Raw genomic sequence first — 18,359 nt, forward strand, 5'->3', positions numbered from 1 at the left:
AGATTGTATGAGACGGGCTTAAGCCCCGATGTCTCTCGTCGAGCCTATTATGGGACGCTTGAATTATTTAAGTCGCGTATGCCGAATCTCGTCGAGAACCATCGCGCGTTTCCGTTTCGCAATCTCTTTTCTCTACGTATCGTGCGCTCGCGCGAAATCCTTACGTAGGTATCCTTAGCCGCGAGGACTCGCATAACTTTCCCCAACGACAGTTCGGTATTTTTGCGCTGATGGGAGCGCCTCGTGACACAACCTGACAACCGACCGGGCAGAATTTAGAATATTGTATATTGTAAGAAAGAAAAATTCCATGTTTGCAGGTGAATAAGAACCAGGTGAAAACCCAACGGCAAGAAATGATATCTCTGTTACCGTGACCGTGATCATTCAGCTGCATTAAAACTAACGACTGAGGATAATTCATTGAGAGTAGATACCTTTTATATGAATCTTTCTTTTATACACAGGAAAAAAAGTGTCTTCGAATTTAATATACGTGTTTCACTTGGGTTTGTTTCATATAAACAACATAATTTAATATCAAATATCATTTTGTTTCAGTAAAAATGTTGCTTCACTAGAATAAACCATGCTGTTTGATTAAAGAAAAAAAAGTATTTATTTAGTGAAAACAATATTTCAATAAAAAGAAATTTATTTCATTATATATTAAACATTGTTCCAGTGAAACAAAGAAATCTTTAATATTTTTCTAACATAGTGTTATTTCTCTCAAGTAACTTATTGCTTGGGACCATTGTAATGTTTGGATAAAAATACAAAAGAAATATATTATTTAACGTAAAGATATTTATTGTGTACAACTCTGTGTACAACTAAATTTTCGTCTGGGCTCCACGCAACAAAAAATTCAATTGCACCAGCGGAAAATTGTTTTTTCTATACGAAAAATATCTGTTTCCGCAAATGAACAGGGATCAGATGAAAATTCGGTGGCGAGAAGTGAAGATTCGGCGACAAGAAATGATATCTCTGATCATCACGACTGAAAACATTCTAGTGAACATTCAGATGCGTTGAAATTCGGTTGAGACAACTAAGAGCAGTTGAGTAGAAACGTTCCTACAACCGAGTTTTCCGTCCGGTCTCCAGGCAACGCGAAAAATCCAGTCACCCCAACGGAGAATTGTTTCTCCAGAGAGAAGTTGATGTTTTCGCGGGTAACCGGTCTGCCGGTACGATAACAGCGGATAAATGCATTCCTCCGCGCCGGATGGATTATGAATTATGCAACGAAGGGGCTAAAACAACCCGTTCATCGCGATAACGAGGTAAGATGATTCCGCTTGAAATAAGACGGAGGCAAATCGCGTCGCCCAAGTGCTTCGCAAATATACAATAGCGGGCGAGCGAGACACGTGTGAATGCGGGACTTAGAATACGCTTTATAAAAACGCGATTGGAAAATTTTTTGCGTAGGAATGTGGATCGTAACGTGCGGAAGACAGGTGCTTATCTGCGAGATAGTTAACATCGATACACAACAGACTACACTGTTGTGACGTTTCGGGCCACCTCTCTCTCTCTCTCTTTCTGCCAGATGTGAATTCCGTGATGATCTCGCGACCATGCCGGCCGGAATGCCAGGCCAATCTCAATTGTCGGGAGCACCAACCGATGGTTTCTAGCCGGTTGAATGACTCGCACGAAACCGCCCGGACTCCTCCTCGAAACGGCCGCGCGCAAACGGCGTTCGTCTACTTATCAAGGCCTCGAAGACGTCGCGCGTCTTTCCTCTCGCGCGAAGAACGAACGTCTCACATTAAAACGCACATTATCAATAAGAAAGAGAGCGCGTTACAATCAACAAATAAACACAATTTCCCCACGTATATTTCTGGAAGAGAAGAGTTTTTCTTACGCTTATCTCTCATTACCACTTTCCGAGGTCGTAAACACTCGAACGTGTAGAGTTCAGTCACTTCGTTAAGCGTAGATAACACTCGTAGTTGATGTGGATACGTGAAGTTTACGCGTAGAAAAAGATAAGATGCACCGATGTTATACGGCGGTACGGAAAGATATCCGGCCGACTCTTTACGGTTTTACGAGTATAGTCTAAGAAGCGGCCGGAGGGGGCCGAACGTGCGTCATATCCGTCGCGAGGGAATCCGACGGCGGTAAGAATAGATATTAAGTAAACTGTCGGGAGAAAGAGTGTGTCGTTGGCGTTCGTGGCGGCTTCCCGGCGGCTAAAACTCAGAGCAGGCGGTAGTCGCCGACGACGACAACCCCGGGAGAAGTGCGCGCACGTACCGTCGTACGGTCGAGAGACACGGACTGAACGTTAATCGCACGGCGCGATTCGCGCCCGCTTAACCTTATCGAGTCGATTCACCGATAAGAATCGCCAGATGACGAGAGCGTCGGCTATTTTCGTAGCGCTGTATTGATCTCGTTGATAAGCGCGAAAACCTTGTGGTGGACGCGCAAGGTTCAATGTCGTTATCTAATGTCGTGGGTTCGACGCTCTCGAGAGATCCGCATGCGTCGTACCTCGAATCGAGTGTCGCTCCGCACGGATAAAACAATTTTGCTGGGACAGCAAATTGTTTGTTAATGTAGTGACTATATATATATATGTGTGATATGTAACCCATCTTAAATGTCCGCCCAATAAATAGAATTATATTTATTAATTTATAAATTGTATTGGTTTAATAAAAATAACTTAACAAATAAATTTTTAACGTGTTGGAGTCTACACTAAAATATATCTTACAATTTATTAATTTCTTTCCGTTTTTCAACATTTTCAAATGACTTACAGATTTGGTTTTCGTGCTGATCAAGATCTTGTAAAACGTATTTTCATACTTGAGAATCGGCCACGGTTTAGGACTTTGACTACAAATTTAGGTGTTTCGGCCTACTGTGGGCGGTGTCGCACCTCTTAACCATTTTTTCGCCGTTTTCCCTCGATATTGCAGCCACACATTCTCGTTCCTCCTCAATTCGTGTAGAAAAACACGGCGTCCTTCGAAGTTCCGGTTGAGGTTAGGCACTTCCGGGGGTCGAATCGAAGACAGATCGATAGCGGACCGATACACTCGATCTCGCATTGAAACTGCATCTGTTGCATTCGCAAAGAGCAAGTGTACTCTTGAAAGTTGGGAAGAGACGCGCGGTATTCGACATGCGCGGATGATAAATTAAGCACGAATTCGCGCAATCTCCATATGTACAGTCCCTATTATTAGATACATATTATTAAACGCACCTAAATTTTTTATAATTCATTGACTTCCGAGGGCCAGCTTTATAATACGGCTCATCTATCGATCGAATTATGTTAAGGAACTATTATTCTATAATTATTCTATAAAAGGTTTATTTTTTATGATCATCAGTCATTTCACTTTGCTGTTACAATGACTTTGAACAAGTATGAACACGCAACAATTTCATTGTTGATAATAACGAGTACAGACGTGTTTTGAGTGTCAATTGAAATTTACTTTTATCTGTGACTTAAAACTTCAAGTTCCTCTCTCACTAATTAGAAAAATATATTTTTGTATGGAAAATATTATCATATCGTTTACAAAAATTATGGATAAAACAAGTGATTTCACATCTTAGAAGGTTGCAGAGGTAAAAGCGCTGTTTGACGCCGAAAATTATTCTAATCGAATAAACATAAAATTAATAGCTTTTCTTCTACTAATCTGTATTCTAATAAAGAATCAAAGTGCGTCTAATAATATGGACAGGAACTGTACGTATGCATACTCACGTATATACCTGCCTAATTTCCGAATTCCTGTGTCGATCGTGCATCGACGAAACTACGTCTTGTCGACACTAGTTCGCCGTCAACTCGAAATCTACAGGATCCTTTTGCAACTTAATTAACATTTTTCTCGCGTACGAAAGGTCGTACGGGGAGTGAAACGCGCCTGGCGCACTGGCTATTCTTAGCGAAACAGCTTGACGGACGTACCGACCGAGTGACGAGAAAAGGCGACTCTCGAGGAACAGGTGGAATATCGGCGACGAAGGAATCGAGCGGACGGAACGGCGTTCCGAGGAGGCGCCACCAGCCGAGATCGCTCGCTCGCTCGCTCGCTCGTGGATCTCGCGGAGGCGCTAATTCGCTCGTTCGTGTCTCGGCCGTTCGCTCGCTCGCCCTCGTGCGCGCTGCTCGGCTTCAGCTTTTTAAAATGTCGCCGATGGCCGTGACAGGGTCTATTTTTAACCGCGCCGAGATAAGCGCGGGAGGGACGGCGGGTAAAGAGCCAGAATAAAAAGAGGGAGAGAGGGAGGGAAGCAGGGAGCTGCGAGAGAGAGAGAGAGAAAGAGAATAAGAAAGGGAGAAGGGGGGAAGCGAGCAAATTCGCAATGTCAGTAGCGTAACTTCACGACCATTCGATGGCGCTTCGGCGCTAACACCTGTTTAATTAAAAATCTACCACAGAGAAGAGGAACGGAGAAGAATTTGAAAGAGGGATAGAATCGTAATTTCGTGCGAGCAATTAGACACACGCAAGCGTAGATGCTAGTTGCACTACGAGCGCAAGGATGAATTAAGCTCGTTGTGTGCAACATTGTTCCTTGACGCGTGACCCGCATGAATTACTTAAATGTTCCTTTAAGCCCATATTTTTTACTTCAGCGCACACATCGAAAATCAAAATTTTCCTTTTCAGAACGTCGATATAATCAGGATAAACCGTTATCAGTGTGATAAAAACGGTTTTTCCCCAAATCCTTCACTTGTTTCAATCAACGTGCGCCAATGGCCGAGCAAAAAATCAGACCGTAAGGAGACGATTAATCCGAATGACCATAGATATCGCGCGAAACGATAAAGCGTAACCTGATTCCGCGAGCTAAAAGTACGCGGGATCCAAAGCATCTGTTGCAGAGGCGAAAGTGAAACGAGCTGTTTGAACGTTGGATCAATTCCTTGGCGTGCGCGCTCGACGAACGGAAGTAGCCCGCAGCGGTCAGTGTAGGCGCCCGCAGTTCGTCTCACGTCACTGATCGGAACCGACGAATTCGTCGGTGCCGGAGGCACCGTGAACAAGAGAAAGAGAGTGAATCAAAGAAGTAATTATACGTGACGTCACTCGACTGGTTTCAACACTCGACCCGAGTGCAACGAGTCAAGCTCGAGAGTCGAGCAAGTGAGCCGGAGGGCCTCCTCCTCCCCTGCTGTTCTCTCTCCCCCCGGCCCCCCCGTGCGGCAATTGCGGCAGCTGTGGAGATGCGTATGGAAGAAATGTGTACAGTCTCCTTACTTACGCGGCCGGCCGGCCGGTCGGTCTTGCTCGCTCGCAGCAAGTGGGAGGAGGCGAAAATAGCACCTCCCAAACTTTATGAGCGGTAAATCACCGGAGCGTTAGTGCCGATACGGTCTGCGCGCCACTTAAAGCAGACTTGACGGACGCATTAGCCGCAATAATCCCGGCGGCGAGTAGGAAATTAAATAAACCTCTCCTAATTATTAATCAGCGAACGCGCGAGCCGCCGTTGTCGTCGCCGGAAAAGACGGACGGACGACGTCGATCGTCGTCGTCGCTCGAGCGAGGCCGTGAAACGCGCGTGCACGCCGTGCGTCGCATTTCTTATCGATAAATAGTCGAGGCTCTTAACGCTCGCGCATTATTAATAAGCGCATGCTTAATGAGACCGCATTTATTCACGTCGGTATAAACGCGCGTGCGAAGACTTTTCCTTTACCAAGATTTTTACTCGCCCACGAAACGAAAGAACATGCAAAACGCGCGAATATATAACTCCCCGGCAAATATATAACTCTCCCGACACGAGAGAATAAAAATCGAGTGCCGGTCGGCGAAGGAAAAGATAGCTCGAGCTTTCGTAATCGTCGTATAATTGATCGGCCGTGTTTACCGGTTTGTGCGCTGCAGTCTTTCTCTCTCTCCTCTTAATGCCCCACGCGCGGCCGTTCACACGACGGAGGCTGCGCGAGAATATATCCGCGCACAACAGTGACGGATGGCGTGTGCCGTTTTCCTTTTAATGCCTAAACACTATGAAACGCCCAATTAACCCGCCGGTGGCCCGACCCCGCGAGCGAAGCCGCGCGCAAAGTTCCCTTCTGCGTTGTATCTTCCAACAGCAACGATACCGGAGGAAAATTCCTCGCTTCATTCCACCCGCGCGCGCCGATCGAAATTATAAAATAATTCAGACCACTTCGCTCGCGCGATTCCCCCCGGAGTATCGCGCGTACGTCTCCACGACGTGACGGTGGGTCTCGATATTATTCGCGCGGGCAGCCAGGAGACGGACAAAAGTAGTATCCGCGAACGAACGGCGAGCGGACGGGCCCCGCGGATGCCGTCACTAAGCCGTGACGAGCCGAGCTATTTTCAGGCCCATTGGCATTATCGGCAACGGCGGAGACTGAGCGGGATTCGCAAGCGCGGACAAGGATAATGAGGGGGGGGGGAGGCTTCGGCGGCGCACTGCTCTTTTACGCGGGACACGTATCGATGAATAATAGCCCGATCGTTATCCGCGATATACCCCGATTATCTCGCGGGGGGAAGGAACGGGCGGACGACACTCGCGCGCGACCTTCCTTTCATACACACGCGCACGCACGCGCTGCCGATAGTTCCTGCATCGCGAGCTTATCTACCGGCTACCAGTTTTGACATTTTCTTATAATAGCAGGTTGACCGAGATCTCGCATATACCGGGTGCTCCGAAGTTGCACCCGAGCGTATCGATTTACACGCGCGGAAGGAAACAATTCTCCGTTGGTGTAACTGAATTTTCCCTTCCGTCTGAGGCACGGGCGAAAATTCGATTCTGGGAACAGACAGATTCCTGTAGAAGGTTTCTACTCTCAGTTAACTGGTCCCAATTGTCGCAAAGTTTCAATGCGGCTGAATGTTCACAAGAATGTTCTCAGTCGCGGTAATCGGAGATGTCATTTCTTGTCGCCGAGTCTTAATTTCTTGTCACCGAATTTTCATCCGGTCCCTATTCAGTTTCAAGAACTGAGATTTTTTTCCAAAATGGGAAACAATTTCTTTGGTGAATTTTCCGTTGCCTGGAGTGCAGGCAAAAACTCGGTTATACACTGAAAAAAAGTGTTCTACCGTTCAAATCATATTTATTTGATCCAAGTAAATAAAACAGTTATTCCAACAGTTCTTGGTAATTATTTACTAGAAATATAAATATGACTATACGCAATATAATATTTCCTTCGTATAAGTATACATTTACTTGTATGTGTTAAGACAATTGCGACAAATAGGAAATTCATAATATTGAGAATGTCAGAATTTATTTTTAGGAATTGTTCACTCCCTTTGAACAGAAAAATCTAAGTTTGAAAGGTTTAAATTTCACTAAATTTTTTAAATAAAAAATAAGTATTTTGTAATTCTAGTAAATATACGGGGAAAAAAATAATTTGTTGGCACAGCAAACTTTGTGCTGTCGCAACAAAAATCCATCAGTCTTATGACAATTTTCAGATAGGTTTCTGCTCAATTTCTCCTAGTTGTCTTCACCGCAGTTTCAATGCAGATAAATGTTCACACGAATGTGCCCAGTCGCGGGATAGATATTATTTCTAACGGAGATATTATTTCTCGCGTTCACTAGTTCTTATCTCAATCCTTATTCTATTGCGAGAATTGAGATTTTTTCTTCGCGTGCGGGGCGCTTGTGGGGAAACAAATCGGCCTCTGCCAAGAGATTTAACGGGCCGGTGCCGCGTGCATCGTCCGAACGCACAATGCGCACTGCGCGTACGTAGGGTGACCGCTCTATCGTCGTCGTGATTACGCAGTAACGCAGACGCTCAGTACACACAACTAGGCGATTAACTCGCTGCTAATCGCGAGACTGTATAAACGCCGCGCTAATTCCCGCACTGATCGCCGCTTGCGTTCGTCTCGCCGGGAGATTGTAGACGATACTGGTGTGTATGTGTGTGTGTATGTGTAGGAGTATCGGTTATTTATACACGAAGCCGAGTAGAAATAGTGTCCTATGTTAAACTTTTAATTCTGCAACACAGTAGAAGCTAAAATAGTAAGATAGTTTCTATTTTAATTCTGATAATCTCCCATTTTATTCCTGATGATGTCTTTAATTCCTATTTCCGCTGTTTTGGTGCCAAAATAATTTGTTCAAGGGTAGATTAAAATAAAAATTGTAACACTAAAAGTTTAAGAGAAAAGTTAACAAATATCGGTATCGTCGAAGTAAGTTATTGTTAGTCTACTGGCCATAAAAGTAGACGTTAACTATCCTCAAGAGCGTCAAAGTACACACATAATAAAAAATTAATCTTATAAATCAAGAATAGATATTCTCATATATAAACAAGAATATCGTAATTTTTTTAGAAGACTTTTAATCTTGATTTATATTACAAGTATTACTTGAACTCAATTCAAAACTAAAAATCTTCTAAGAAAATTATAACATGCTTATTATATGAGAATATCTATTCTTAATTTATATAAGACTAATTTTTTTTCCCATGTAGCATCAAAATTTCGACTCGGAAATTCGTATCGGAAAGCAATCATACTTGCTCTCGCCGAAAGCTTTTTCCCGTATCTATACAACATCGTCTAAAGAATCGAGTCGAACTAAGCAGCTTGAGTTCCTGTCGGAAGTTGCAGCGCGAAATTTTGTCCACGAGAACGGACACACAAGGCCGGCTAAGATCGAGCCTCTCTTTCCAAGAACGAGTTTGAAATGCAAAAGCGAAGCAATAGGTGAAAGGAATGAGCGCGAAGCAACAGGTCTCTAAGGCGCAACAGGTGTTAATGTCATCCTCGTCCACTATGCGCGCCGTTCGTTTTACAATACACGCCCTTTCACGGGAAAAATCAGATTAGGAGGAACCTTTTACCGCGTGAGACGCATCGTGGTTGATCATGGTAAAATGTCGCGAAAGCGAAACGCTTCGAAATACTCTCGCCAGGACGACGGAAAGTAAAAATTATTGCAAACTGTGGAAAAAAAAAGAGTGTACGATAATTTTCAATTAAATTCTTCAGCCACTTGCACATATAATTTGCATATGGCGTCATTAAAACATACACTGAGAAAAATATTTGAAAATTTATTTGTGGGAACTAAGGTTTACCTGTAAAATTATAATAATAATATCCCGCACAAATAAATTTTTAAGTATTTTTCCTTAATATATGTATACAGAAAAAAAGTGCTAGATTCAAATAAATAATTACTCCAATACTCCTATATTCCAATTACTTCAATACTCCTTAGCAAATTTTTCGTTGGATTAAATAAATATTTTACTTAGGTAATTTATTTGGGAAAATATTTTACTTCGATCAAATAAAAATATCTGATCCGAGTGAAAATTTGCTAGCACTTTCTGTGATCTAAGATCGCAAACGTTAACGTGACGCTCACCACGCGAGAAATAACGCTCGATTCTTACGGATCGACGTATTTCGCGGACTCGGCGCGATGGCTATTTCGTCTCGTCCGGGCAGTCATTCGCGGCGGACAGATTGAAATCATATGGTGCAAGTTGGAACTCGACAGTGAGCGCTAATTGATCACGCTCTACCACGCCCTTGCGAGAGAGAGAATTGATTTGCGTGATAAAAGGGAATCGCGACGCGTGCATTGATCCACGATGAAAAGACGACTTGCATAATGAAACGCGGCGGGATTTAAAATTAGCACCTGCTGCTTCTGACCTGCGGCTCCGGCCGTCTTTGCTTTCGCGCGCTCGTTAAAAACCGTAAATCGCATCTGCCGATTATCGTGCTGCGATAGCGCGCACAGCAGATTTTTTGCGCTTCCTCACGTGGAAATCCTCGAAAAGATAAAACGTGTATTGTCTTGTATCGGGATCTGCGCGATAAGAGCGAAACTACGTCGGCAGAAATGTCTCCGACAGATGAGAGTCAGCCGTGGAAATTCTATTGAGCTCGGTATCGCGATAAACAGGAAAGAAGAAAATCCGCGGCCTCGACTGCGCTTCCAAACGCTACTTCCAACTTTTTCGCGTGAAGAAATGTCTATAAATATTAGTTCTTTCCCCTCTCTACTTGTAGACTTGTGCAAACGTTTCTTTTGCATCTACTCGTAACGCGTGATTGAAATCGAACTCTCCAGACACGTCGTCGGATTTCTACATGATCTCTATAGAAGTAACAGGGTATTAAATGTTGCCCAACGCGCATTCGTTTCCCATAGCAGTTAAGTCTACCGGCTAAACAAAGTTTCGCCGGTACATTTCGTTCGCGTAAACTTTTCGTTCTCGCGGCATCGTCGAGTGTATTTTGTTTCTTTGTTCTTCTCTTTTCGGAATTCCAGTTCTGTCTCGCGCGAAAGCTTCTCGAAGATTTCTCGCGTTTGTCCGCCGATACGTTCGCCGTTGACTGGTTCTCACCTTTCCAACGCGACTCGCAACGACCTACAGTCCCTGGCCATATTAATAGACGCACTTTGATCTTTTAATAGAATACAGGTCAGGAGGAGAAGAAAAGCTACTAATTTTATGTTTACTCAATTAAAATCATTTTCGGTGTTAATCAGCGTTTTTACTTTTGCAACCTTCCGAGGTGTCAAATCACTTGTTTTATTCATAATTTTTGTAAACAATATTATTATTTTTCACACAAACATTTATTTTTCCGTTAGTAAGCAAGAAATTTGAAGTTTCATGTCACAAATAAACAAATATTAAATTAAATTTCAATTGACATACACTCAAAACTCACGTCTGTTCTCGTTATTATCAACAATGCAACTAACGCGGGTTCATACTTGTTCAAAGTCATCGTAACAGCCAAGTGAAATGATGTCATAAAAAATACTTTTTTATAGAACAATGGTTCCGTAACATAATTCGATCGATAGGTGAGCCGTATTGTAAAGCTGGTCCTCGGAAGTCAATGAATTATAAAAAATTAAAGCGCGTCTAATAATATGAACAAGAACTGTACGTACGGCAGCGGTTCACCGTTACTGCCGGCGCCTTCGAAAAACGCGCGATGCAAATCCGCAAAGCCGCTTCTAGTACTGGCTTCGATATCCGCGTGTGTCGATATTTACGCACTTATGCGGACGTGGCCATTAAGCCGCGCGTACACACCTGGCGTTACGCATCGCAAACGAGCACATATCGTTGCATATTGACTATTGCTGTCAGCTATAATCCGGCTATTTTGATGCCCCGGTAATACCCGAAGGTTTGGGCGTGTAACCGAGTCTTTCGGGATTAACCAGGTATACCTGAGTAATACCCGGAGATTTGGGTATGCACCCGAGATTGTCGGGAATACCTAGGCTCACACACGGAGAAAAATAATTTACGATAATAAACTTTAAATGTTACCGTAGCAAATAAATAAATATACAAGGTTTCATTCTGTAATTCGTAACGAAAATTTCGTTGTTACACAGCTATTATATCGTTGTACAGCAATTAGGCATACACATAAGTAATGTCGTTTTTTCCAGATCGAATAAATTGCCATCTTGTTCATGGACATGATTTATTATTACATAACCTATATACTAATTGAATTTATTGACATTTAGTGTGCTTATTGTGAAATTTTAAAAGAATTTGAGCGTACCATTAAGAATGGAAGGCCAAAGTGTGGATAAGGTATATATTAGACATTTGATGCTTTACGAATTTCGAAAGAATAACAATGTCACTAGTGCTATACGTGTTATTAATTCTGTTTATCCTAGTACCTTGGATATCAGAACGTGTCAGCGTTGGTTTAAAAAATTTAAAGACGTTGATTTCGATTTGGTCGTCATGTTAAATAAAATAAAATTTTGTATAAGTATCAAAAAGCGACATTACTTATGGGTACTCCTAATATTTCGTGATCTTGCCTGCGCAAAAATTTGTAACGCATGCGTTAAATCTGTAACGTATATATTAAAAGTTACAGATTAAGGACGCTGGTCTCTCGCTGCAACTATTCCTGTTTGACGACGTCGGAAACGAGAGAACACATGCCAAGAATTCTTGCGTTTAAATAACGTTCAAATAAAAAAATATATATATATATATACAAATATACCCACAAAATAGTATTTGTGGTGGATTCAGCATACGTGTGAAATTATTCAAACATTTTTCTTTTACTCGAACGATCAATAAATAGTCACAAAATGGACTTGACATGGAACCTTTTTTTTAACTTCCTTTCACATTTGTCAATGTTAATTTTATGACTATTTATTGATTGCGTTCGGGTAAAACTGTTTGAATAATTTTACAAGTATGCTAAGTTGATCGACAAATGTCATTTTGTGAATATATCTCTTTTTATTTGAACGTACTCTCTAAATTTCTCGGAGGTGAATTCTCACCTCCGAGTGAGTGAAAAATCACTCCGTGCGAGTGAAAATACTGTCACTCTAACCTAGAACTCACTCTAAGAAGTGTAGAGAGTTTGACGAATGAATTCTTGGCATGCGTTTTCTCGCTTCTGATGTCATCAAACAAGGACAGTTGCAACGAGGGATCAGGAGCTTTAAACACATAATCAGTTACATGGGGTAATCCCGAAAGACCCGTGGGTGGTCGGAATGACAGCGCTAATATTGATGAGCGATCGCGAACGTCAAAGGGAGCAGATACGCGATTCGAATTTGCATATCGGCGAATACGATCCGCGATTAGGCCGAAAGAATATTTGACTCCACGAGTACGCACGCATGCACTAAAAATATTCCAGTGGGTGAGTATCTCGCAAGACGACCGGTACTTAGTCATGCGAGATATCACATGAGACGGAAAAGCGCGAGTTTGCGTTTCTATTTCTGTCGGTATGCGCGTCGTTCGCATTCGCGAAACAGTCGTTAATTAATCGCGATAATAATAATTTCTTCCCAAACCCGCGGCTCATTAGCAGACTCGCTCCCGAAGCGAAGAGGCAACCTTGACCAAATCTAGACTTGCGGTAGACGGCAGCAACGTCAACAAACAGGCAATTAATGCAGCGCGCGCACTATCGCTCATTTCCGCTCGCGTCTTGCGTGCGTTTTCCAATCCACTCGCTCGTTCGTTAATATCGTAACATCGTTCGTCGCTTTGTGTCTCGGGAAAGCGTATACGCGGCATACAGTCTATGGGATCGCCCTGATGAAACACACTGAGAAACCCATTTAGTCGAGTCAACTAAATTTTTGTTTGACTATGGGTAAACAAATTTTTTGTTATAAAAACCAAGGTTTAGTTCTTTGAACCAAAAGTTTAGTTCTTTGAAACCTCTGAAACTCCAGAGAACCAAACTTTCGGTTTAGACAACCAAACTTTGGTCATTACAATCAAAATATTTGTTTACCCACAGTCAAACAAGAATTTAATTGATTCAACTAAATGGGTTTCTCAATGCACGCTCGACAACGTGATTTACTTCGGCCTTTGCTAGCACTCATGATACGCCTGGAAAGATCCATGACTCTCGTAAACTGAGATGTTTGAGTTATGATGAAACGGAGACGCACGTCCGTAAATAATCTCTTTCTCTCGTACCGAGATACCCGAGACCGAACGAGGAGGATTTCGATGACGGAGCATCGATACGAAATAGTCGATAAGTACGAATTAAATGACCCGGTCGCGAGTTCGTCGAACGTCCGTTAAAATCGGAAACTTCTCCCGAGTCGAAATTTGGATGCTTTTGAGGATAGTTTGCACCTACTTAGCTGGTCTATGGACTATTTTAATATTTTATCACATTTTAACTTTTCTCTTATATCTTTAATTCTACAGATTTAATTGTAACGCTACTTCGAAGCTATAAATGTTCTTGATATTTCGATTACTAAATTCACATGAGTATTCGAAACCTATTCTGACGCCAAAAATCAGCAAGAATGGAAATTTAAGATAAATCACCGTGGTCAAAGTGAGAGTAAATTATATCATCAAGATTGAATTTATCTTGCTATTTTGCTATCTTAGTTTCTACGATGTTTAATCTTACAATGGTCGCATGAATGACAAGTGCCATCCATGCGAACTAAAATGCATTTTTCGAAAAATACTAACAAACATCCGTCTCCGTATATTTATCAGTTCAAAGACTGTAATCTTGTCCGTTTTAAATGAGATCTTTTATGATTGTTATTTCCATATAATTAAATATTAAATATTATTACTTTCTAAAGCGATTTTTGTATTGAAAATGTCAATTTAAAATGAAGGACACTTGTCACCCACGCGACCACCTATGTTGCGTTTAGATATAGTTTTGAAGGCTCAAGAGGTTCGGAAAAACCGGTTTTTCCCAAATTTTTCCGTGGATTGCTTCAGTTTCTGTCCCAAGGGTAGAAGAATCCATTTAGAAGAATTCACGGTATGTCCGGTTAAAACCTGTCGTGTTTATTTCTCGCCGTAAAGAAGACAAGAAACCGAGAAAATCCGCGGAAAAATTGGGGAAAAAATAGTTTTTTTCGAGCCTTCAAAACTATACATTTAGGTGAGCGACTACTCCAGGATTGTAGATTTAACATAGAAGGCGAGATTTCGACTCGGGCTGCGTAATAGATAATTTCGCACACTTGGAAATACATCGCTCTGTTCGCGTCCAGGCTTTCCTTCCGTTCGGCATTTTGCTCCGGTTGCTTCGTCGTACAGGAAACTCGCTAGACGCTCTCGGCAGACGCGGTTCGATCGGAGGAACGTACGTTAATTAACGCGACGCCAACGAGAACGTGACGAAATATTTTAATAGGCGACGAAATGTTTCGTTCGACCGGCGGGAATCGTAAATAATACGTAGCTCGCGTCACGGTGTGTATGTGTGAGTGTGTGCGCGTGCGTCATTCGTCCGGCACGGACATGTACGGCCATGTGCGGACATGTATGGGCAAGTACGCAGCAATCCCAAAACAATTGATTCCTTCGAGAGGGACAGTTATCTTGCGCGAACTACCGTCGGACAATGCGGAATGTATACTCCGTGGCCGAAAAAAGAAAATTAATGCTTTCGAAATACTCCGCATTTTCGAATGAATTAATTAAATTTAAATGATCAAATCGTTAATTATAAATTAATCAGGACAATTGTATGCACGTATCGTGTTGTTGATTAATGTACGATCGTTAATTAACGTCGCGTTTCCGATCGATTTGCATTTCGTACGACACCATCGAGCGCCTGGCCACGAAGAAGACAACCAGGAGCTCACTCCTGGACGAAATGATTGTTATTTCCATATAATTAAATATTAAATATTATTATTTTCTAAAGCGATTTTTGTATTGAAAATGTCAATTTAACCCTTAAATGCATTATTTTTTATTTTTTTATAAAATAATTTGAATGAATTTGAAACAGGGTTGCTATTTATTGAGATATGAGCTAAAAAATCATACGATGCAGAACTACATCATGATGCATTTAAGGGTTAAAATGAAGGACACTCACGCGACTATCCTGTGTTGCATTTAGATATAGTTTTGAAGGCACAAGAGGTTCGGAAAAACCGGTTATTCCCAAAATTTTCCTCAGTGGATTTCTTTAGTCTCTGTCCCAAGGGTAGAAACGGACGCGGAATGCCGTCTACGAAATGAGACTTACAACTCCTTTTCTCGCGTATATTTTCAATTCGTAGTCATCGAAGTTTTCAACAAGTAATAACGTCCACGAAAATATAATAATAAAGAAATGTCGGGAGAAGCAAATTTTTCGCGCTTCACTTACTACCGGATTAATCCTCATTAATTATTTAATGTTCGCTTATCGCAATTCTCTATCAGCAGTTGAGTAAATTACATAATCAATGCATTGCTCATTGAAACAGATGATTAAAGATTATATATGTAGGCAGACCATTCGCAGATGATTGAATGAATTTTAATCGGATTAACCCTCCGTTGCGAGATTTTTCACCCATGAATGGTTACAATATATCTTACTGTTACACTAATTTTCCCGTACACTATTTTCATCCGCTCCTTGAAACGATTTTCCTTTCATTAGCACTTGGCTAATATACAGTCACTAAAGTACATAAAAAACAATGAAGAAGAAGAGCAAACTGACAAATATTAGTACGATGTCTATTGCATATTGCAACTAACAAGGTCTAAAATTCGGCGGAATTTGCAGGACTAACATAAAGCCAAGCCTTCGAATTGGGATAAGTCACGAAGAAGACGTCGGGGATTCGATGGGATCCGCGTGGCGCCTCGGAGGCTGCGATTGAAAGTGATCCCCGCCGGTGGCCACAGTGAAAGTACCTATTTTAGCGCATAACGCGAATGCAAAAGCACGGAGAAAGGCGGTCTCTTCGCGATGCAACGCGAGGAAACGAGCGGACCACATGGCAAACACGTCGTCGTTTCGGCCACGAGGAACCGGTGTCCTAAGATGTGCGCGCGCGCGACATCGCGACAAACAGTCGATATGTAAAAACGTGTACAGAGGCGCGAGAAAAAAAGAGAAATACAGATCGAAATCGGTGAGTTCGGTCCGTTACGATCGGTCGCCTTGACAAGAGCGAAAGAAAAGAGACACGAGTGAAAACAACACGCCTCTCCGTACGTCTGTTCGTTCTAGCTGAACTGGTGTTGCATTGAACTTCGTTTCTTTTTCCCTCGACGCTAGATTATATACACGTTTTGCTTTGTTGTCTGTTCTTTTCCACTAAAGTGTAAACTGAAGTGTACACTTGTAAAAAAAAAATAGTCACAGAAAAAGAAGTGTTAAATCAATGATAGATATTCTCACATACAAGCGGAAATATTCTTAGAGTAGTAGTAATATTCTTAGAAGATTCCTAGTCTTGAATTGAGTGTAGTAATACTTGCATCATACAAAGTAATATTTGCGTCATACAAATTCAATCAAATCGAAGCTAAAAATCTTATAAGAAGATTATAATATTCTTGCTTATACATGAGAATATCTATTATTGATTGATATAAGACTCACTTTTTCCCACATAGAACTTAATAAGAGACAGATATACAGTTAAGACCCGGTGGTAAGAAAGGGGAGAAGGGAACTAGACAAGCTGGTACAACCAGTCCAGCGAAGAACAAGCCTACTTTAAGCTGCGAAAAGTGCGATCCAGTTCAGTTGAAACGAACAAACATCGTGAAAATCCTCGTTCGCTCGCACCTTCGGAGGAGGCCGCGCGGTTACCGATTACGCGTGTCGATCTCGAGATCTCCGCCGGGTTAGCCGGCGATCTGATTCGGATCAACGATCGTACGCGGAAGGTGAGTGTGCTGCTTTGTGCAGATCCTCCCGTCATCGGTTTTAATTCGCTCTCCGCTGATGGTGCGTGTAATTTTCCGAGTCACGCTAAGAGCTGCGCGTGCTAAGTGAGAGAGACGGATAGGCGGACAGATGGATGATGAAGAGAGAAAGGAGAGGAGGTGTCATCGCGGCACCAAGCCGGCAGGCGCTGTCGCGACGCGTTAAAAATACCCGCGTTTTGAAAGACGCTTCCGCGGCGACCGGCAGCAGGAGAAGACGGCAGGCGAGGAAAAGGAGGACGAGAGCGAGCGGGTACCTCCTCGTGCAGTTCAGGCGCGTACACACCGAGCGCGCGTAATAAAGGCGGAAAAACAGAAGCGCGTGGATAGATAGGTGAGTAAGCACCAACCTGTCGCTCTTGTCGACCAGCCTGAGGGGCGCGAGCTCCTGCAGCGGCGGCTCCGCTGATATACCCTGGGCACGTTGCTTGCGCGGCCGCGGCTTCGTCGGGGTCAACGGCGACTTGAACGGCAGCACGCTGAGGAACTTGTCGAGGTGGCTCCGCAGCTCCTGGATCTCGGCGTCCCGGCGGCACAGCGTCGTCTCGAGCTCGGCGATCCGCTCGTCCTTGGCGCGCAGCAGCTCCTGCAGCTCCCTGAGGGTGCTCATACTGGCGACCGGGAGGACACCTCCGATGTGCGGCACGGTGACTTGCGGCACGCTCGTGCTGACTACGCTGCTGACAGCGGTGGTGACGGCAGCGACGGCCGCGACGACAGTCGTCGGTAGCTGCGCCGACGGCGGCGAGCTGGCGGCTGCGGCGCCGTCGGCGTCCTCCTCGTCGGCGAGCCGCTGCTGCGTCGACGAGAAGCACAGCGAGTCGAAGCACACGCGCATAGACACGCAGGCGTCGCCGATCGGCACTCTGTACTTGGTACCCTCGTCCATTCAACTCGCTTCAACCGGTACGCGTGCGAGGAGTGCGAGAGAAGAACGACCCATGCGCGGAGCAGCTACGGCGGCGCTCCGGACGAGGAGGAGGTTGTCGCTCGTCACTATCGCGGATTCGCGTGATTCGCGCTCCCGAAGAGCGGAGGACCGACGTCCTCCACCGCCTCCGTAACGTCCCGCGCTTGTCGCGCTCGCGAGCGAGACGGCGAACGAGAC

At 43.5% G+C, this 18,359-nt stretch overlaps 1 protein-coding gene across 1 annotated transcript in view; it reads right to left on the bottom strand.

Moving 5' to 3' along the window:
* The window catches only part of LOC106741445 (cGMP-dependent protein kinase, isozyme 2 forms cD4/T1/T3A/T3B-like), a 47,780-nt gene extending 29,640 nt beyond the window's left edge, over positions 1–18,140 (bottom strand). The window contains exon 1 of the mRNA XM_014613491.1: positions 17,602–18,140. Coding sequence (XP_014468977.1) covers positions 17,602–18,140 — 539 coding nt within the window. The remainder of the gene's footprint in view (positions 1–17,601) is intronic.
* Positions 18,141–18,359: the final 219 nt, after the last annotated feature.

This window comes from Dinoponera quadriceps, unplaced genomic scaffold (genome assembly GCF_001313825.1).
Source record: "Dinoponera quadriceps isolate SergipeBrazil2010 unplaced genomic scaffold, ASM131382v1 scaffold405, whole genome shotgun sequence".
Lineage (NCBI taxonomy): Eukaryota > Metazoa > Arthropoda > Insecta > Hymenoptera > Formicidae > Dinoponera > Dinoponera quadriceps.